Consider the following 22,510-nt stretch of genomic DNA (forward strand, 5'->3'; position numbering starts at 1 on the left):
TCCCCCAGCTCTTCTTCCCATTTTCCCTTCAGCTCATCCACCATGATCTCCCCCTCGTCCCTCATTTCCCTGTATATATCCGACACCCTACCATCCCCCACCCATGTCCCTGAGATCACTCTATCTTGAATCTCCTGCGTCGGGAGCTGCGGGAATTCCCTCACCTGTTGCCTGGCAAAAGCCCTCAGTTGCATGTACCGAAATGCATTCCCTTGGGGCAACCCATCTTTTTCCGTCAACGCTCCCAGACTCGCAAACGTCCCGTCTACGAACAGATCTCTCAGTTGCACAACCCCAGCTATCTGCCATGCTTCAAATCCCCCATCTATTCTCCCGGGGACAAACCTATGATTGTTTCTTATCGGGGACCGCACCGAGACTCCAGTCCTTCCCCTATGCCGTCTCCACTGCCCCCAAATTTTCAGTGTTGCCACCACCACTGGACTTGTGGTGTATTTCTTCGGGGAGAACGGCAACGGCGCCGTCGCCAGTGCTTGTAGGCTGGTTCCTTTGCAGGACGCCATCTCCAGTCTCTTCCACGCCGCTCCCTCCCCTTCTCCCATCCACTTACACACCATTGAGATATTGGCGGCCCAGTAGTATTCACTTAGGCTCGGTAGTGCCAGTCCCCCCCTATCCCTGCTACGCTGCAAGAACCCCCTCCTCACTCTCGGAGTCTTCCCGGCCCACACAAAACTCATGACACTTTTCTCGATTTTCTTGAAAAAAGCCTTCGTGACCATCACCGGAAGGCACTGAAACACAAAAAGGAATCTCGGGAGGACTACCATTTTGACCGCCTGCACCCTACCCACCAGTGACAGGGGCACCATGTCCCATCTCTTAAAATCCTCCTCCATCTGTTCCACCAATCGTGTTAAATTAAGCCTATGTCAGGTTCCCCAACTCCTGGCTATCTGAATCCCTAAGTACCGGAAATCTCTTGTTACCTTCCTCAGCGGTAAATCATCTATTCCCCTGCTCTGCTCCCCCGGATGCACCACAAACAACTCACTCTTCCCCATATTCAATTTGTACCCCGAGAATTCCCCAAACTCCCTGAGTGTCTGCATTATCTCAGGCATCCCCTCCACTGGGTCCGCAACATACAGCAATAAATCATCTGCATACAATGATACCCGGTGTTCTTCTCCTCCCCTGAGTACTCCCCTCCACTTCCTGGAGCCCCTCAGTGCTATGGCCAGGGGCTCAATCGCCAATGCAAACAGTAACGGAGACAGGGGACACCCCTGCCTCATCCCTCTATGAAGACGGAAGTAGTCAGACCTCTGTCTGTTCGTGACCACGCTCGCCACCGGGGCCCTATACAGCAGCTGTACCCATCCGATATACCCTTCTCCAAAACCAAATCTCCTCAGCACTTCCCACAGATAGTCCCACTCCACTCTGTCGAATGCTTTCTCGGCGTCCATCGCCACCACTATCTCCGCCTCCCCCTCTGGTGGGGCATCATCATCACCCCTCGCAGCCTCCGTATGTTCGTGTTCAGCTGTCTCCCCTTAACGAACCCAGTTTGATCCTCGTGGACCACCCCCGGGACACAGTCCTCTATCCTCGTCGCCATCACCTTGGCCAGGAGCTTAGCATCTACGTTTAAAAGGGAAATGGGCCTGTAGGACCCACACTGCAGCGGGTCTTTTTCCTTCTTCAAAAGGAGCGATATCGTCGCCTCCGACATAGTCGGGGGCAACTTCCCCCTTTCCCTGGCCTCATTAAAGGTTCTCGTCAAAAGCGGGGCCAGTAGGTCCATATATTTCCTATAAAATTCCACCGGGAATCCGTCCGGTCCCGGGGCCTTCCCCGCCTGCATGCTCCCAATCCCCTTTACCACCTCCTCCATCTCAATCTGTGCTCCCAGTCCCGCCCTCTCCTGCTCCTCCACCTTCGGGAATTCCAGCTGATCCAGGAAACACATCATTCCCTCCTTCCCTTCCGAGGGCTGAGCCTTATATAACCTCTCATAGAATGCCTTGAACACCCCGTTCACTCTCTCCGCTTCCCGTTCCATCTCTCCCTCCCCATCTCTCACCCCACCTATCTCCCTCGCTGCTCCCCTCTTCCTCAGTTGGTGGGCCAATAGCCGACTCGCCTTCTCTCCATACTCATACTGCACTCCCTGTGCCCTCCTCCACTGTGGCTCTGCCTTACCCGTGGTCAGCAGGTCAAATTCCACATGTAACCTTTGTCTTTCCCTGTCCAGTCCCTCCTCCGGTGCCTCTGCATATTGCCTGTCCACCCTCAGAAGTTCTTTCAACAATCGCTCCCTTTCTTTACCCTCTTGCTTCCCTTTATGTACCCTTATGGATATCAGTTCCCCTCTGACCACCGCCTTCATCGCCTCCCAGACCACTCCCACCTGAACCTCTCCGTTGTCATTAAGCTCCAAGTACCTTTCGATACACCCCCTCACCCTTAGACATACCCCCTCATCCGCCAATAAGCCCATATCCATTCTCCAGAGTGGGTGCTGTTCTTTTTCCTCTCCTACCTCCAGGTCTACCCAATGTGGAGCGTGGTCCGAAATGGCTATGGCCGTACACTCCGTCCCTGTCACCTTCGGAATCAGTGCCCTTCACAAGACAAAAAAGTCTATCCGTGAGTATACTTTGTGAACTTGGGAGAAAAATGAGAACTCCTTACTCCTAGGCCTACTAAATCTCCAGGGATCTACTCCTCCCATCTGCTCCATGAAGTCCTTGAGCACCCTGGCCGCTGCCGGCCTCCTCCCGGTCCTGGACCTCGACCGGTCCAGCCCTGGATCAAGCACCGTATTGAAGTCTCCCCACATTACCAACTTTCCCGCCTCCAGGTCCGGGATACGTCCCAACATACGCCTCATAAAATTTGCATCATCCCAGTTCGGGGCATATACGTTCACCAGAACCACCGCCTCCCCTTGCAATCTGCCACTCACCATCACATATCTACCCCCACTATCCGCCACTATGGTCTTTGCCTCAAACAGTACCCGTTTCCCCACTAAGATAGCCACCCCCCTATTCTTCGCATCTAAACCCGAATGGAACACCTGCCCCACCCATCCTTTACGTAGTCTGACCTGGTCTATCAGTTTCAGGTGCGTCTCCTGCAACATAACCACATCTGCCTTTAATTTCTTTAGGTGTGCGAGTACCCGTGCCCTTTTAATCGGCCCGTTCAGCCCTCTCACGTTCCACGTGATCAGCCGGGTTGGGGGGCTCTTTACCCCCCCCCCCTTGTCGACTAGCCATCCCCTTTTTTAACCCAGCTCCTCACCCGGTTCCCACGTACCCGTATATCCCACCGACGGTGCCCTCCCGCCTCGACCACCCCATCCCATAACAGCCCCCCCTTCTCCTTAGCAGCAGCAACCCAGTTAACCCCCTCCGCTAGATCCCCCTCTAGCGTAGTTGCACCCCCCATGTTGCTCCCAGAAGTCAGCGAACTCTGGCTGACCTCAGCTTCCCCACTTGTCCTCGGCCCCCACTGTGCGAGGCCCCCTCCTTCCTGTGTCCCCGTTCCCGCCACAATTACCATAGCGCGGGAACAAAGCCCGCGTTTCCCACTCGGCCCCGCCCCTAATGGTGTATTTCCCTTCTCCTTCCCCTTTCCGTCCCACCGGCGCCCACAGTTCCTCATACTCCCCCCCCCCCCAACATGGGGAAGAGAGAAAAGTTACAGGATCACAGAATTAACAAATTGAAAAATCCTCCCCCCCCCCGCCCTTCCCCTTCCTCGCCCCACATAATCACCCCACCACTTTGTCCCAGAAGCTCTTTCTCTCGCCAGACTATTCCAGCTTCTCCTCCACAATGAATGTCCACGCCTCTTCTGCCGTCTCAAAGTAGTGGTGCTTCCCTTGGTGTGTGACCCACAGTCTCGCCGGTTGCAACATTCCAAATTGAACCTTCTTTTTGTGAAGCACCGCCTTAGCCCGATTGAAACTTGCCCTCCTTCTCGCCACCTCCGCACTCCAATCCTGGTATACGCGGATCACCGCGTTCTCCCACCTACAGCTCCGAGTTTTCTTCGCCCATCTGAGGACCGTCTCTCTGTCATTGTAGCGGAGAAACCTCACCACTATAGCTCGAGGTATTTCTCCAGCCTTTGGTCTTCGCGCCAGAACTCAATAGGCTCCCTCCACCTCCAAAGGGCCCGTCGGGGCCTCCGATCCCATTAGCGAGTGAAGCATCGTGCTCACATATGTCCCGACGTCCGCCCCTTCTGCGCCTTCGGGAAGACCCAGGATTCTTAAATTCTTCCTCCTCGAGTTATTCTCCAGTGCTTCCAGCCTCTCCACACACCTTTTGTGCTGTGCCTCGTGCGTTTCTGCCTTCACCACCAGGCCCTGTATTTCATCCTCGTTTTCAGCAGTCTTTGCCTTCATGACCCGAAGCTCCAGCTCTTGGGCCCTCTGCTCCTCCTTTAGCCCTTCAATCGCCTGTAATATCGGGGCCAACACTTCCTTCTTCAACTCCTTCTTCAGCTCTTCCACACAGCGCCGCAGGAACTCTTGTTGCTCCGGGCCCCATAACAAACGGCCACCTTCCGACGCCATCTTGCTTTGAGCTTCCCTTCCTTGCCGCTGCTCCAGAGGATCCTCCGTAATCCGGCCGCTATCCTCTCCCTTTTCCATGCGTGTCCGGGGGAATCCCCTCTGGTTTACCGCACAGTGTTTTTGGCCGTTTAAATTGCCGTTGGGGCTCCTATTAAGAGCCCAGAAGTCCATTCCAACGGGAGATGCCGAAACGTGCGACTCAGCTGGTCATTGCCGCACCCGGAAGTCTCAATTGAGGCATACAAGATGATCAAAGGATTGGAGAGGGTGGACAATGAGAGCCTTTTTCCTCGGATGGTGATGTCTAGCACGAGGGGACATAGCTTTAAATTGAGGGGAGATAGATATAGGACAGATGCCAGAGGTAGGTTCCTTACTCAGAGAGTAGTAAAGGTGTGGAATGCCCTGCCTGCAACAGTAGTGGACTATGTGCAACTATGACCACCACCACCTCGACCTCGCCCCCCTCCGCAGGCAACATTATCACATTTAGGAGCCGCCTAATGTTGGATGTCAGGTGTCGTCCCTTCACAAATCCCATCTGGTCCTCCCCTATTACCTCCGGGACACAGTCGGTAATGTGCATGGCCAAGATCTTTGCCAGCAATTTAGCATCCACATTCAACAGGGAGTTCGGTCTATATGACCCACAACTCTCCGGATCCTTAGACCACTTCAAAATAAGGGAGATCGATGCCTGCGATAAAGTTGGGGGGAGCACTCCCAGCTCCTTGAACTCATTAAAAGCCTTTACCAGGAGCGGACCCCAGAAATCCGGAGAACGTTTTATAAAACTCACCCGGGTACCCATCAGGTTCCGGGGCCTTACCCGAGTGCATCGCCTCCAACCCGTCTATAACCTCCCCAAGCCCAAATGGGACTCCCAAACCCTCCACCAACTCATCATCTATCCTCGGTAACTCCAGCCCCCCCCCGGAATCGCTTCATACCCTCCTCCCCGGCTGGGGATTACGGTTTGTACAATCTACTGTAAAAGTCCCGAAACACATCATTCACCCCCTCCGGATCCAAAATCAACTTCCCGCCTGTATCTTTTACTTTCCCAATCTCCCTCGCTGCCTCCTGTTTCCTCAGCTGGTGGGCCAACATCCTGCTGGCTCTTTCCCCAGACTCATACACTGCCCCCTTCACCCTCCTCAGCTGTCCCTCCGCCTTACCCGTGGTCAGGAGCCCAAATTCCAGCTGCAGTCTCTGACGCTCCTTCAGAAGCCCATCATCCGGAGACTCAGCATACCCCCTGTCCACCTGTAAACTTTCACCTACCAGCCTGTCCAACTACGCCCATTCAGCCTTCTCCTTATGTGCCCGGATTGAGATGAATTCCCCCCAACAACCTGATGCACAATTAATTGCACAAAGATGTGAGTTGAATACAACTGAGGCTTTATTGCTCGAAGATGTGTGGCCTCCCACAGCAGTTGGCGAAATGGCTGCTGCACGGAGGACACGCATATTTATACTCCGCCTACTGGGCAGAGCCAGAAAGCAGGGACTACCGTCATACCTGTAGTACAGGTCCTACCATACATCACCTAATATAGGTGCAACAGTGGTTTACCACATTCACCCCCTGTTAGAATTGAGTCCGGTGGGGTGGTGGAGAATTATATACAACAACTGAATTTTACATGTACAATTTTTGTGGGAAAAAAAATGTCTTTTGAAGGCCAGTGAACCAGTTAGAGGTTTAACCGGTCCGGGGCCTTGATGTGCCGCTGGGAGCGACACAGTGGTGGCGGTGATGCCGATGCTGGTCTGGTCTTCGGTGACTCCGGGAGGGTGCCGAAATCCTCTTCATCCTCGGGCGTGGGCAGGGGGAGGACGGATGGTCCTGGGGGGGTTGCTGCTGTGAGCGCCGGGGAGGGGGAGGTGGCGCCAGGCCGGAGGGGTGTGCGTGTGGGGAACCAGGTCCCTGAGGGAGACAGTATCCTGGCGGCCGTCAGGGTACGCTATGTAGGCATACTGGGGGTTCGCATGGAGCAACTGCATCCTCTCCACCAACGGGTCCGTCTTGTGGAGTCGGACATGCCTACGGAGAAGAACGGGTCCTGGAGCAGCGAGTCAAGTCGGGAGCAACACCCCGGATGTGGACTTACTGGGGAAGGCAAAGAGACGTTCATGGGGTGTGTTGTTAGTGGCGGTGCACAGTAGTGACCGAATGGAGTGTAGTGCATCAGGGAGGACCTCCTGCCAGCAGGAGGCTGGGAGGTTCCTGGACTATAGGGCCAGTTGCACGGCCCTCCATACCGTCGCGTTCTCCCTCTCTACCTGTCCGCTTCCCCGGGGGTTATAGCTTGTCGTCCTGCTGGAGGCGGTACCCCTGCTGAGCAGGAACTGCGCAGCTCATCACTCATGAATGAGGATCCCCTGTCACTGTGGCTGTAGGCGGGGAAACCAAACAGAGCGAAGATTGTGTTGAGGGCTTTGATGACAGTGGCAGACGTCATGTCGGGGCATGGGATGGCGAAGGGGAATCTGGAGTACTCATCGACCACACTGAGAAAATACGTGTTACGGTCGGTGGAGGGGAGGGGCCCTTTGAAATCCACGCTGAGGCGCTCAAAGGGGCGGGAGGCTTTCACCAGGCGCGCACGGTCCGGCTGGTAGAAGTGTGGCTTGCACTCCGCACAGCCCTGGCAGTCCCTGGTGATTGTCCGTACTTCCTCGACGGGCCTTTATGAAATGGTACAACCGTGTGACTCCCGGGTGACAAAGGCTGTCGCGCAGGGCCCGGAGTCGGTCTACTTGTGCGCTGGCACATGTACCGCGGGATAGGGCACCTGGGGGCTCGTTGAGCTTGCCGGGGCGATACAAAATCTCGTAATTGTAGGTGGAGAGCTCGATCCTCCACCTCAAGATCTTTTCATTCTTCATCTTGCCCCGCTGTGTGTTATTGAACATGAAGGCTATCGACCATTGGTCAGTGAGGAGAGTGAATCTCCTGCCGGCCAGGTAATGCATCGAATGCCGCACAGCTTCAACGATAGCTTGGGCCTCTTTATCAACGAATGAGTGCCGAATTTCTGAGGCATGAAGGGTGCGGGAAAAGAATGCCACGGGTCTGCCTGCCTGATTGAGGGTGGCGGCTAGGGCGACGTCTGATGCGTCGCTCTCTACTTGAAAGGGCAGCGTCTCGTCTACTGCGTGCATCCCGGCCTTGGCGATATCGGCTCTTGATATGGGCGAAGGCCCGTTGATCCTCGGCCGTCAGGGGAAAATGGGTGGACTGTATAAGTGGGCGGCCTTGTCCGCATAGTTTGGGACCAACTGGGCGTAGTATGAAAAGAACCCCAGGCAGCGTTTGAGGGCGTTGGGGCAGTGGGGGAGGGGGAGCTCCATGAGGGGGCGCATACAGTCGGGATCGGGCCCCAGACCTCCATTCTGGACCACATAGCCGAAGATGGCTAAGGGTTCGTGCTGAACATGCACTTCTCCTTGTTGTAGGTGAGGTTTAGGAGAGTGGCGGTGTGGAGAAATTTGGCAAGGTTGGCATCGTGGTCCTGCTGATCATGGCCGCAGATGGTGATGTTGTCTAGGTACGGAAAGGTGGCCCGCAAACCGTACCGGTCAACCATTCGGTCCACCTCCCTTTGGAAGACCGAGACCCCGTTGGTGACGCCGAAGGGAACCCTGAGGAAGTGATAGAGGCGACCGTCTATCTTGAAGGCAGTGTATGGACGGTCCGCTTTACGGATGGGGAGCTGGTGGTAGGGGGATTTGAGGTCTACCGTTGAGAAGACCCGGTACTGTGCAATCTGATTGACCAAATCAGATATGCGTGGGAGGGGGTACGTGTCGAGCTGCGTATACCGATTGATGGTCTGGCTGTAGTCCACAACCATTCTGTGTTTCTCACCAGTTTTAACTACTATCACTTGGGCTCTCCAGGGGCTGTTGCTGGCCTCGATGATACCTTCCCGAAGCAGCCGCTGGACCTCGGACCTGATGAAGGTCCTGTCCTGGGTGCTGTACCGTCTGCTCCTGGTGGCGACGGGTTTGCAATCCGGGGTTAGGTTTGCGAAGAGGGAAGGTGGATCGACCTTTAGGGTCGCGAGGCCGCACATAGTGAGGGGTGTTAGGGGCCGGCCGAGTAGTAGGGCAGCGCAGAGATTAGGGAGGACATAGAGGCGGAAGCCGCTGAATTCTACGCCCTGGACCGTGAGTGTGACCGTACAGTACCCCCCGATCACCATGGAATGGGATCCGGAGGCCAGTGACATTCTTTGATTGACGGGGTGTACCTCGAGAGAGCAGCGCCTTACCGTATCCGGGTGGATGAAGCTTTCGGTGCTCCTGGAGTCCAGCAGGCAAGAGGTCACATGTCCATCGATTTTAATGCTGGCCGATGCGGAAGCAGGTTGTGCGGACGAGACTGGTCGATGGTCACTGAGGCGAGTCGTGGTTGGTCGTCGCTGGTGTCGGATGATGGGGTGGCCGGGGGGCACGGGTCCTGGAATGCTGGTGGTGCCCATGTGCCGTGGGGGAGACAAGGTGGCAGCGCCTGAAGATCTTAGGGAGGACAAAATGGCGGAGCCCATGCACGCATGTGGTGGGATTTGAAAAAGATGGCGGCGCCCATCGGCCGCACGTGTTGCGTGGAGGGGAAGATGGCGGCACCAACTGGCCGCGGTGGTTCTGAGGGGGAGAAGATGGCGGCGCCCACTGGCCGCGCGTGGTCTGAGGGGGAGAAGATGGCGGCGCCCACTGGCCGCACGTGGTCAGGGGAGATGAAGATGGCGGTGCCCATTGTCCGTAAACGAGGGGGGTGGGGGCGATAGCGACGACTGCGCAGGCAGGCACACCGCGGCGAAGTGCCCTTTCTTACCGCAAGCCTTACAAAGGGCAGCGCGGGCCAGGCAGCGTTGGCGGGGGTGTTTCTGCTGGCCGCAAAAGTAACATCGGGGACCCCCGGAGTTCGCTGGCTGGCGCATGGCGCAGGCGTACTGGCTGGGTCAGGCCCCCGCTGGGGCGGCTGTCTGTGGGGTCCACGATGCATAGGAGGGGTGGGCCGCGTGGCTGGGGGTGTAGGCCTGGATATTGCGTGAGGCGACCGTCATAGAGAGCGCTCGCTTCTTTGTCTCTGTGAGTTCGAGTGTGGCCCCCTCTCGAAGTCGCTGGCATATGAGGCCCGACCCAATCCCCGTAACGAAAGCATCCCGCATAAGGAGGTTTGAATGTTCCGTGGCAGTAACGGCCTGACAGTCACAGTCCCGGACTAGTGGGATTAAGGCCCGCCAGAAGCCTTCTATGGACTCACCAGGGAGTTAAGAGCGAGTGGCGAGTACGTGCCTGGCGAAGAGCGTGTTCGTCTTCTGGGCATAATTTTCTTTGAGTAGCGTCATGGCTTCGGCATAGTTTGGCGCGTCCTGGATCAGCGGAAAGACGTTGGAGCTCAACCTCGAGTACAGTATCTGTATTTTCTGAGCCTCCGGAACAAGGCTTGGCGCCAAGTTGATGTACGCCTCGAAACAAGCTAGCCAGTGCTGAAAGTCCTTTTTTGCGTCGCTTGATTGTGGATCCAGCTGCAGGCGATCCGGCTTGATACAGAGTTCCATCTTCTGAAAATCTTAGAGCAATAAATTGATGCACGATCAATTGCACAAAGACTAGAGTTGAATACAACTGAGGCTTTATTGCTCTAAGATGTGTGGCCTCCCACAGCAGCTGGCGAAATGGCTGTTGCACGGAGGACACACACACATTTATACTCTGCCTACTGGGCAGAGCCAGCAGGAGGGGACTACCGGCGAACCTATAGTACAGGTCCTACCAGACCTCACCTAATATAGGTGCAACAGTGGTTTACCACACAACCGCTTTCAATGCCTCCCACACTACCCCTGCTGGAACCTCACCTGTGTCATTGATCTTTATATACCCCTGAATGGCCTCCCTCACCCGCTCGCACGCCTCCTCCTCCACCAACAGCCCCACATCCAACATCCATTGCGGCCGCTGAGTCTTTCCTTTGTTGACTTACAGGTTTATCCAATGCGGGGCTTGGTCTGACACCACAATTGCTGAATATTCAGCATCCACCACCTCAGCCAGCAGCGTTTTGTCCAACACAAAGAAGTCTATCTGGGATTATACTTTATATAAATGGGAATAGAATGAAAATTCCTTACTCCTTAGCCTCCCAAATCTCCACCGATCCACCCCCCACTCCATGCGCGCCATAAACCCCCGCAGCTCCTTTGCCATCGCTGATAACTTCCCAGACCTGGAACTCGACCGATCCAGCCTTGGATCCAGGACTGTTTTGAAATCTCCCTCCCATAATCAGTCGATATGAATCCAGGTCCGGGATCTTCCCCAGCACCCGTCTAACAAACTCAACATCTTCCCAGTTTGGGGCATATATATTTACAAATACCACAGCCATTCCCTCCAACTTCCCAGTAACCATAACATATCTACCCCCCGGGTCCCACCTCTATCTTCCCCACCTCGAACGCCACCCGTTTATTGACCAGGATTGCCACCCCCTCGTTTTAAAGTCTAATCCTGAATGAAACACCTGCCCAACCCATCCCTTCCTTAACCTAATCTGATCCCTCACCTTCAGATGTGTCTCTTGCAATATGGCCACGTCCGCCTTCAGTTGCCTCAAGTGCGCGAACACATGGTCCCTTTTGAATGGCCCATTCAGTCCTCGAACACTCCACGTGATAAGCCCCCCCCCCCCCAGCCGATCAACCATAACCTCTCCTAGACCAGTCTTTGGCCCATGTCCCGCACCTCCCCTGGCCCGCCCTTGGCAACCACCATCATCAACCTCCCTCCTCCTCTGCTTTGAAAGTCCCTTCCCAGTCAGCAGTCTAGTTCCCCCCCACCCCACCACATCGGTCTTCAGCTCACCCCCCCACTTTGATTCCATGAACTAGCCCTCCCAGCTAGCCTGGCAGCCCCCCCGCCCATGGCGCCTAGCATCTTACCACCCACTAGTTCCCCTCCCTTCCCTCTTAGTGCAAACAGTCAAAACAAAGGCAAGAAGCAAAAACAAACAATCCCTCCCAAGGTCCGAGCACAAAGGCCCACCCCTCCTCCCTTTATAAATTACTATATACCAGCATAACCCCAAACCGAACAAAAAAACCCAGCAAGAAACAAACAAAACCCCTGAAATAAGTCCAAACAACACAGATCCAAAGTTTTACAAAACATAGTTCGGTTCTCCCCAGTCAAAGTTCAAGATCCACCATCGCCATCGGTGGCTCGCCCCCCTGGGGCTCGCCCATCAGTGCCCTGTGGGTCGGATCCACCTGCAGCAGTCGATCAAACGCATCTTCTCCAAGCAGCTTCTCCAACATCTTCCCCACATACGCACCAGCGTCCAATCCTTCGATTCCCTCCCGCAGACCCACGATCAGAATGTTCTGCCTCCGGGAACGATTTTCCAGGTCTCCCACTTTCTCCAGCAGCCTCTTCTGCTGGTCACGCAGCACCCCAATCTCTGCTGCCATCGAGGTGGACTGTTCGTCCTGCTCGCCCGCCTGCTCCGCCAACCTCTGGATTGCCAGTCCCTAAGGTCGTCAATTTCGTCTCCACGCGGTCAACCACCGGCTTGATCGAGTCCACCGCCCGGGCCAGGTCCTCCGCACTCTCCTTCCGTTGTTGGGTGAACTTCTCATTTAAGAAGCTCACTAACTGGTCCAGCGACCACTGAGCTGATGGGGTCCGACCCTGTTCGTCCGCCATTTCCACTCGAGTTGTCCGCCCCTCACTCGTCACCACCGCCTGGTTTGTTCTTTTCCGCTGACGTCTGGGCCGCAGCTCCATAAACTGGGGGTCCCTTTCGTCTGTTCTTGCTTCTACACCCTTTCTTTACAAATTTCCTGCAACAATCTGGCTTAAAAGCCACACAAAGACCACCATGAGCGGGAGCTGCCAAATGTGCGACCGTTCACTCCATGGTTGCCACGGGAAGTCCAGCACTCCATATTCTAACCACAGTCTGGGTAAAGACTGTTCTCTTAAATTTCCCAGTGGCTATCTTCTATTTCTGATTTTGGTCTCCCTCATAGACACATTGGGTTGAGTAAAACAAATAATTTCCTTGGCCCACAGGGCAAGGAATAGGCAGTCAAGCTGCTCCCAGAAAGTGTACTGGATATTTTACATATTTTAATAGGGCGAGGAGCCTCTGACCGCACCAGTTTTATAGGTTTGGTTGTGGCTGACTGGGTTTATGAGGTCTTGGGAAACTGACAGCTGATAGGAGGGGAGGAGAGCTTTGTGGTGGGGTCAGGTTGCTGTACTTGCTGCACTATCTGTGGATCAGCAGGAGCAACTCACCTTCTGCTCTGGCCTACTGAATTATCTTTACTTCTCCTTCATCACCTAAATTCCTGTTTAATCTCCCTCTGCCTTGCTTCATCTCACCACAAGTTGAAAAGCCTGTGAGAGATTGCACAGGTAGAATGTGTTGAGATAAAAACACAGTGCGGAAAAAAACTGAGCAGGTCTGGCAGGGTCTGTGAGGAAAGAAAGAATTAACTTTAAGCCTGAGTTTTTCCCATTATTTTCTGTTTTAGCATGGGGTAAGGCAAAATTAGGGTATATATAGAAGTTTGACAATTTATTAAACCTATTCACTGTAGTGTCCCATTCTGCTACAATAAAAAGCTGAAAGGCCATCTCCAGCAGCTGGTTAGCAGTGGCAAAGCCTGGGCATTAAAATGCCCAGCTTCTGTGCTGGGCATCGTATGTGGCAATAGAGAGAAAAGTTGTTGCAGTTACAATAGATAAGATGTGAAAAAATACATAATGCAGGAATAAATGAATAGCTTTGTAATGTGATTGACCTTCTCCATAAGACATTGAATCTTTATTCGGGCGCAGTTCCACAAGTAGAAGGTGCCTTGCCAGTACCTTGCCCAAGCAACTACTGTTCATGCATGCGTCGAAATAGCAAATGTCAGTAAGCTATTCACCTACATGGGGCATTACAGATTAGCTCATCTTTGTTGTTACCCAACATGCACACCTGCAACCAGGAGCAGGAAGCCTGCCAATTTTCCTTTATCTCATCGAGGGGCACTAAGACCAATAGTAACAGCCAGCACTATCTCGAGTGATCAGCTAACTTGCTACAGACCAAGGAAAGGCCTTGTAGTGCATTTCCCTCCCCATTTTGTTCACTTCCATTTTGAAATGCTGGTCATCTGTTATAGCCTCCAATTCTGATGGAGGGCCCCATATCTGAAGCGGTGACTCTTTTTGTCCTCTGGTCTGCGGGGTGTTTCAAGCATCAATTTTTAATATTGATATAAAGACACTTTAAATAAATGGTAAGCAATTTGTGGCACCTGAGGTCTTGCGATGGGCGTATCAAGCAGCTGCTGCTTTCATTTTCGAAGTTGCCACATGTCTTCACTAGGTTTCATGACAAAACAACTGAACCTTTTGTTTGCTAAATATTGGCAGTATTTTCAGCTTCCTGCGAGATTGAGGGGGTGTTCCTGTCACAGCAGAGCAGCTGCTGGTTAAAACAAGCAGTGTTCCTGTTGGGGAAAGAGTTACTATTACTTTGTTTGAAAATATCCTGAGGAATTGGGAGGGCTTCTCTCAGGAGTTCTTCCTTATTTTCTGTTTCCCGGCCACATCTACTTTTAAAGCTTCTGTAGGATGTTAGTCAGTGCAAAGGTTTCTTGGATTGTAAAAACCATCACTGCTACTGCTTGTGAAGATGTGTGGTAAATTTTCGAGGTTATTTTAACAGCTGTGTAATGCTAATTGGGGGAAAACTGACATTTTGTAAATCCAGTGACATAGTTGCCCCACCATGTTCCGCAATGAGTTCATCTTTTTATATCATTTGGAAGTTTGCTGAAAACATGAATCGCACTGTTGGAAAATGCAGTGTAATTCCTTCATTTAAGAAGGCCTAAGCTAGATTTGTAAACAGCCCCTTTCAGCAATGTATAAAGCTAAGATAATGCAGCACAATCCACTCCTGCAATTTATTAATTTAATATTTCTTGCCGTAGCGATTTACACAACCGATGGAAATGCGTTTGGAAAACCCTGCGTCTTCCCATTCAAGTACAGAAGAAAATGGCATCATGAATGCACCACGGACAATAATGATGGCCAGGAATGGTGCGCTACAACTGCAAACTATGAAAATGACAGAAAGTGGGGGAATTGCTTAAAACCAGGCAAGTAATGAAGTTTCCAACTCAAGATTTAAAGATAGTAGATTGAAATGTTTTCACAATCTCATTGACGATGTCATGGGATCAGATAAAGGGCATTTAGCCACTTGAGGCGGTTTCACGGTTAGACCATAGCTGACATATGGGGCGGGATTCTCTGGTCGCCGACGCTGAAATCGCGTTCAGCGATCGGTCGGACAACCCCTGTTCATGACCGAATTGAGGGCGGTGCTGCTTTTGCGATGCTCCACCTCTCCAAAGCAGGACATTGCCTGAGGCCCACCACCCGATCCTCCGCCCCCGACCGGCCGGGTTCCCGACCCCGGGTTCCCGACGGCATCGGTCGCGTGTGCTCTCATACGCTGGGAACTCGGCGTGGCGGCTGCGGACTCAGTCCAGCGCCGCCACAGTCGGGGGACGGCCGATTCACGGGCAGGGGTGACTTTGCCAGGGGCTGGGGGCACTGTTGTCGGGTGGACTGGGGCGCACGAGCCGGCCAAAGGGGGGGGCACTATTTTTCAGGCCATGTCCGCAAGCGGCCAATGCCATTTTGCAAGGCGCGGCCGCTGCAGGCCTCCGCCGTGTGCATGCGCAGCCACGGACCCGGCAATTCTCCGGGCCATATAAGCAGCTGGAGCAGGGTCCTCTACGCTGCCTTGATGCAAGTCCCCAAACGGAGGATCGTTGGCCGTTTTATGCCGCCATTCCCAAGCCGGCATAGGGACTTAGCAGCAAAGTCTTAGAATCCAGCCCATGACATTCCTGTACCCAACTTTGTCCTGCCTCCCGTAGTATCCTTTTGATAGCAGAATCCTATCAATCTCAGTTTTAAAGTTAAGAATTAATTCAACATCAGTTGTTGTTTGCAGAACTTGCCTCCTTTTATACGTGGAAGTGTTTCCTAATTTCACTCCTGAAAAGTCTAGCTCTAACTTTTTGTCTATGTCTCCGCAACCAGTGGAATTAGCTTCACTCTGTCTATCCTATCTGTTGTCTTTAATATCTGAAATTTTGATCAGATCTTTTTTTCCCCTTTTTAAAAAACTTTAGAGTATCCAATTCTTTTTTTCCAATTAAAGGGCAATTTTGTGTGGCCAATCCACCTACCTGCATATCTTTGGGTTGTGGGGCTGAAACCCACGCAAACACGGGGAGAATGTGCAAACTCCACATGGACAGTGACCCAGAGCCGGGATTGAACCTGGGACCTCAGCGCTGTGAGGCAGCTGTGCTAACCACTAGGCCACCGTGCTGCCCCTTGATCAGATCTGCCAATAACTTTCTAAATTCCAGGGAACAGATACCTAGTTTCTGTAAGCTCTTTTTGTGATTCTACCATCGGTGTCCAGTTACCACTCTGGTAAACCTACATTGCACTCCCTCCAAAGCCAATACATTTTAACTAAAGTGCGGTGCTGAAAACCGCTCCAAGTACTTCAGGTGATGTCTAACTGGGCTTTATGTAGCTACAGCATGACTTCTACCCTCTTGTATTCTAGTCCTCTGGATATAAAGACCAGTATTCAATTTGCCTTTTTGAGTATTGACCGTTCTTGTTTCTGATATATTTGTGATCTATGTACCTGGGCCACTGTTTCTTTTTTCTGACACACATTTTATTAAGGCATTTATGGTTTTATAACAACAAAAGATACAAATACAAATGTAACCATAGTTCCGTGCGTAACACCCCCCCCCCCCCCCAACCAACAACCATACCCTGCTAACTTAGCTTATACACACACGCCCCAAGTCGCTCCATCTCCTCTCGCTGTTCCCGCCTTAACTGAACTAAACTAAACTAACTCCCCATCCCCCCTTATACCCTAACAACCCCCTCCCCTCATTATATCTGCTAACAGTTTGGTTTCCCCCAAAGAAGTCGATAAACGGCTGCCACCTCCGAACGAACCCTAGCACTGATCCTCTCAGGACAAACTTAATTTTCTCAAGCCTGAGAAACCCAGCCATGTCGCTAACCCGTACCCCTGATTTTGGGGGCTCCGAGTATCTCCACCCTAATAATATCCGTCTCCGGGCTACCAAGTAGGCAAAGGCCAAAACGTCAGCCTCTCTCGCCCCCTGGACTCCCGGGTCTTCCGACACTCCAAAAATTGCCACCTCTGGACTCGGCGCCACCCTCATTTTTAGCCTGGGGCCTGTGCCGTCAGCTGGAGGACCTGCAAGAAATAGACATGTGGTCAGTGGGAGGAATGGGTCAGTCAAGGCAATAACAACTCATGTGACAGGTCCTCCGGGTGGAGCCTGGTGGTTCCTCACCTCTGCGGCTTCCGCCAGCCTCCGCGTGGCTGACCTTTCTGTCCTCGGCCACCCCCGGTCACCTTCATGGCCCGCTCCTCGAAGGAGGTGAGGATTCTCAAGTCCGGCACCCCTCTGCCAGTCTGGGCCATCTCCTGCCAATTGTGGGAGAGCTTTTCCTGAGGAGACACAGAGGGCTTCGTTAGCCACACAAATGGTTCACAGTAGTGGGAGAGGGGGTGTGAAGGTGGAGGGAGGGTTGGAGGTCGCATGGAGAATTGGGGAGTGGATGCTCCCTTGGGGAGGGTGGGGGGCATTGTTGTCCATTCACCCATGCTGCCCAGTGTAGGTCTTTGACCTTTGTCCGGCACTGGAGACCAGTCCTGCTGATCATACTCTCTGAGCTCACAGCTTCTGCACTGGCTGCCCTATGACTCATCCTCCGGGACCCTCGGGGGAACAGGAGATCCCTCCTGGCCTGCATTGCATCCCGGAGCCTCCCCAGGTTAGCGTCCCCGAATCTTGGGGCAGGTCTCCTCGGCACCATTGTTGCGAGCTGGATGGGGTTGGCTGAGCAAGTGCAGCTTAAGTGCTGCTCGACTTTGTTACCAGGGGGCTGGCGAGCACCTCCCTGGCAAATGAGCTGGCAAGCCTTCATTTGCGGCAAGAAGCCTGTGGACCAATTAACGTTGAGTAATGTTGCCGGCCTCACTAGGCCGAGCGCCGGGAAGCTCGCGGCAATTCCTGCTCACTACCACACTTAGAAACCTTTCTGGAGAATCACGCCCATTGGAGCGATTTGGGTAGAGATGAAGAATGATACAGGCTCCCTGACATTAATCACAAAGTAGGACAGGGCATCAATGAAGAAATGGTGGGAGCTTACAGAAAGGTACGACAGTTATCATGGGGTATTAATCTTCACACAGACTAGAATAATTGTATAGGTAAAGGTAGAATGTTTTTGGAATAATTTCTTAGATCAGCCTGTTCTGGAGTGAGGCTAGATTAGATTTGATATTGTGTAATGATATAGGGTTAATTAATGACCCCATAGTGAAGATGTGATCATAATATGATTTGAATTTTACATTCAATTTGAGCAAGAGAAGAGTAGCTCTAAGACGAGTATTTTAAACTTGATGAAGGGCAATTATGAGGACAAGAAAGTCGAGCTTGTGAAAGTAAATGAGTAATTTAGGCCTTGCGGGAGTGGGGGGTTGCCTCCAGCAGAAGCCGGGGGGTGCCTCCATCAGAAGACCCTTCTGACTTGGGCACCATCCCCTCAAGAACCGGACACATAGGGACCTCCCTGGCCACGCATCCCCTCCTTACCACCAAAGACCGGGTCCCGGGTTCAATTCCGGCCCGGGTGACTGTGTTGGGTTTGCACTTTCTCCCTGTGTCTGCGTGGGTTCCCTCCGGGTGCTCCGGTTTCCCTTCACAGTCCAAAGATGTGCAGGTTAGGTGGATTGGCCATGCTAAATTGCCCCTCAGTGTCCAAAAGGTTCGGTGGGGTTATTGGGTTATGGGGATAGGGTGGAGGCGTGGGTTTAAGTAGGGTGCTCTTTCCATGGGCAGGTGCAGACTCGATGGGCCGAATGGCCTCCTTCTGCACTGTAAATTCTATGATAACCCAACTACTCCCCGGCAACTCGAGGCCCAGACCCTGCCCCCCTCCCCCACCACCACCACCACCACCCTCCCCCATCCCCCTGGGGCCCTTGCCACTTATCTGGTCTCCATGTCCTGACACTTAGGATAGGCACATCGCTGTAATGCCTCTTCTGCCACTGCAACGCTGTGCCTGGGTGGGCTGTCGGCCAAATTAGGACATAAGTCCTGCCTGCTGCCAATCAATGGATCAAGCACCTGCCATCCAAAAAATGTAGGTTTCTTTTGATGAATGGAAGTGGAGGAGTGGGTGTGGGTGGATGGATGTGTCTACAATGTTATGATCCCCATAGAGACTGTTAACATTTAGACAGAAATCCGAACGCCGAGTGATTAACTGAAAGATCTGCACCACAAGACATCACCGTTTCTAAACAATAACAAATGTCATTGTACAGGAAGAGAAATCAAACAAAGCAAGCACCACTAACTTAACACTAACACTTAAAAAGACTGATGCTATAAGTGCAGTTCTACTTTTTACTTCCTCGCAAGAGTTGCCTTATCTTACAAAGTCTTATGGGTTCATTCACTTTTCCAAGCACCAGCCCGGAAAATGCTGCATCCCTTTGAAATTCCCTTTACTTTTTCCTTCGTCTTGCATCTACTCCCCGAGAAATGAAATTTCATGAGGATCCTTCCATTGGCTTTTGGATACGCAATCCTCCAAATTCTCTTCAAAACCTCACCACTGTGAACCTTTCGATTCAAACTTGGTTGGAGAATGCAGTGAAGTCTGACTGAGATTTTCATTATGAGGGTTACTGTAGCTCCCAAGCTAGACAAACCTTCCAGCTTTTTTCCCCCTCACAAGCTCGAGCTCCCACCCGCATTCCACGTGGTGAACGGTAGTTATTGTCATCCCTGTTTAAGATGCAGGCATGAGCAGCATTCACCTCCTTTTGCTCCCCCAACTTGCTGAGCACAGCCTACACAAGACCAAAACTGCAATTGCCTTCTGCGAGAAACACCCAGATAAATTAAACAAAAGAACCTTCTAAACCCCCACAGTGCATCTCCATGAAAATGTGACTTATTTGTGGATGTTCCGAATGAAACATGAATTATCTTTAAAAAAAAACTTTGATTCTGTCACCCATATGAATAATTTATATCTCTAATGACTATAATTGTCCCCTCGCCAGACTTGCTGTCCCTACCAACTGTCTTTAGCATCTCTTCATCTGTGAACTACATAAACAATGTAGCCCTTCTGGTTCCATTACAAACTCAGAGATAGGCCATTCATTGGTTAGGTTTTACATTTTTCTAACTCTGACTTTGTAAGATAAACATAGGTTCACTTTAAACTGTAATTAACCCAAACTTGTTTTATTTGCATGCACTTTCGGGTTGTTTACTAGGTTCTTAATCGAGGTTTCCATTTAACTTCAATTAGCACTTTAATCTCCAACCTAAAGGTTATATTCCTAATGTGGTAATACCGGGTATTGCAGTACCTGAGAGGTGAATGACCATTGGCTAGACCGAGGGGTCTACCATTGGATAATGTACATAGCCCCGCCCTGAGAGGCGGGGTATAAGAACCGATGCCGTCCCAGCAGCCTTCACTTTCTGTATCATCGCTGCTGGGTACAATTCTAGCTGATTAAAGCCGATTAGATATGACTCCTCTTTGTCTCGAGAGTATTGATTGTGCATCAATTTAATCAGCTAGTACTTTTGAAGGGTGGATCTCCGCATCAAGCCGGCGTGCCTTCAGCTCAGCCCCCACGCAGAAAGCTCCACTGCTATTTTTAAGCATTGGCTGGCGTGTTTTGAGAGCTACCTCGACACAGCTGCCGACACCCCCACGGAAAGGCAGAAGATACACCTCCTACACTCGCGGGTCAGCCCGGCGATCTACCCCCTGATCGAAGGGGCGGCGAACTATGCAGCAGTCATGGAGCTGCTAGAAGGACATTACATTCGTCCACTGAACCAGGTATACACCCATCACCTGCTGGCAATGAGACGGCAGAGCCCAGATGAGACACTCAAAGACTTCTACCGGGCACTGATAGTGCTGGGCCAAAACTGCATCTGCCCAGCAGTGACGGGGAACGAGCACACGGAACTTTTAATTCGGGACCATGGACCTGGCAGGGTCCATGGACGTTGCGTACAAGAACGCACTCGCGTATGCCCCCGCGTGCACGACGCCCCCCCTGGGCTGCGTGGCACCCCGCCACGGCAGCCCCCCAGACTTACCCGCTAACCCCGCAGACCTACCCGCTAACCCCGCAGACTTACCCGCTAACTCCGCAGGCCTGCGCGGCAAGACGGCCCGCTACCGCCGCCGGCCAACGCTGCTTCTTCTGCGGCCAGGCGAATCACCCCCGCGCGCGCTGCCCGGCCCGCACCGTCACCTGCAAAGGGTGCGGCAAGAAAGGCCACTATGCCGTGGTCTGCCTGGCCCGCGCTGTGGCCGCGGTCTCCAGCGACCACCAACAGCCGTTCTTTCAGGTCCCGGCAGCCCAAGGCCCACCGCAGTCCTTTTTCCAGGTCCCGCCAGCCCAAGGCCCACCGCAGTTCTTTTTCCAGGTCCCGGCCGTCCAACGCCCACCGCAGCCTTTGTCTCTCCAGGCAGCGTGCGACCCGTGGTCGTGGCCATTTTGCCCCCCAGCAACCACGCTGGATGGGTGGGCGCCGCCATTTTGTCCCTTGCCGCCGCCACCTTCGGAATCCCCGTCCCCGGACTCCATGTGCGACCCATGGCCGGCACCATCTTGGATGGGGCCTCAAGCCCCCAGCATGGCTGACTACGCGCTGCCCGACCAGAACTCCTCCTTGCTGCAGCTGGCCTCCATTACCCTGGCTCTGAGTTGGCCCCGGACGCTAGCGAAGGCCACCACAATTATCGCCATCAACGGCCACGTGACGTCGTGCCTGATCGACTCCGGGAGCACGGAAAGCTTTGTCCACCCCGACACGGTAAGGCGCTGTTCTCTGGTCACCTATCCCGTCAAACAAAGGATCTCCCTGGCCTCCGGGACACACGCAGTGCAGATAAAAGGGTTCTGCCTCGCGAACCTCATCGTCCAAGGCAGGGAACTCCGCAATTTCCGCCTGTACGTGCTGCCGCACCTCTGCGCAGCCACCCTTCTCGGGCTGGATTTCCAGTGCCACCTACAAAGCCTGACTTTTAAATTTGGAGGCCCTATACCCCCCCTTACTGTCTGCGGCCTCGCGACCCTTAAGGTCGACCCGCCTTCCCTGTTTGCGAACCTCACTCCGGATTGCAAACCCGTCGCCACCAGGAGCAGACGGTACAGTGCCCAGGACCGGACCTTCATCAAGTCCGAGGTCCAAAGGCTGCTGAAGGAAGGGGTCATCGAAGCAAACAACTGCCCCTGGAGGGCTCAAGTAGTGGTGGTAAAGACTGGGGAGAAACATAGGATGGTCATCGACTATAGCCAGACCATCAATTGGTTTACGCAACTGGACGCGTACCCTCTTCCCCGTATTGCCGACCTGGTAAACAGGATTGCGCAATACAAGGTCTTCTCCACGGTGGATCTCAAGTCCGCCTACCACCAGCTACCCCTCCGTAATAGTGACCGCCAGTACACTGCCTTCGAAGCAGATGGGCGGCTCTACCACTTTTTAAGGGTTCCCTTCGGTGTCACGAACGGGGTCTCGGTCTCCCAGCATGAGATGGACCGAATGGTTGACCGGTACGGCTTACGCACAACGTTCCCGTATCTCGATAACGTCACCATCTGCGGCCATGACCAGCAGGACCACGACATCAACCTCCGTAAATTTCTCCCGACCGCGCACCTCCTTAATCTGACCTACGATAAGGAGAAATGCGTGTTTAGCACTGACCGTCTAG

At 53.0% G+C, this 22,510-nt stretch overlaps 1 protein-coding gene across 1 annotated transcript in view; it reads left to right on the forward strand.

Annotated features, from left to right (window-relative positions):
- The window catches only part of ly75 (lymphocyte antigen 75), a 228,516-nt gene that overhangs the window by 41,140 nt on the left and 164,866 nt on the right, over positions 1-22,510 (forward strand). Inside the window, exon 3 of the mRNA XM_072474567.1 lies at positions 14,572-14,742. Within this exon, the coding sequence (XP_072330668.1) occupies positions 14,572-14,742 (171 nt within the window). The remainder of the gene's footprint in view (positions 1-14,571; positions 14,743-22,510) is intronic.

The sequence above is a fragment of the Scyliorhinus torazame genome, chromosome 2, assembly GCF_047496885.1.
Source record: "Scyliorhinus torazame isolate Kashiwa2021f chromosome 2, sScyTor2.1, whole genome shotgun sequence".
Classification (NCBI taxonomy): Eukaryota; Metazoa; Chordata; class Chondrichthyes; order Carcharhiniformes; family Scyliorhinidae; genus Scyliorhinus; species Scyliorhinus torazame.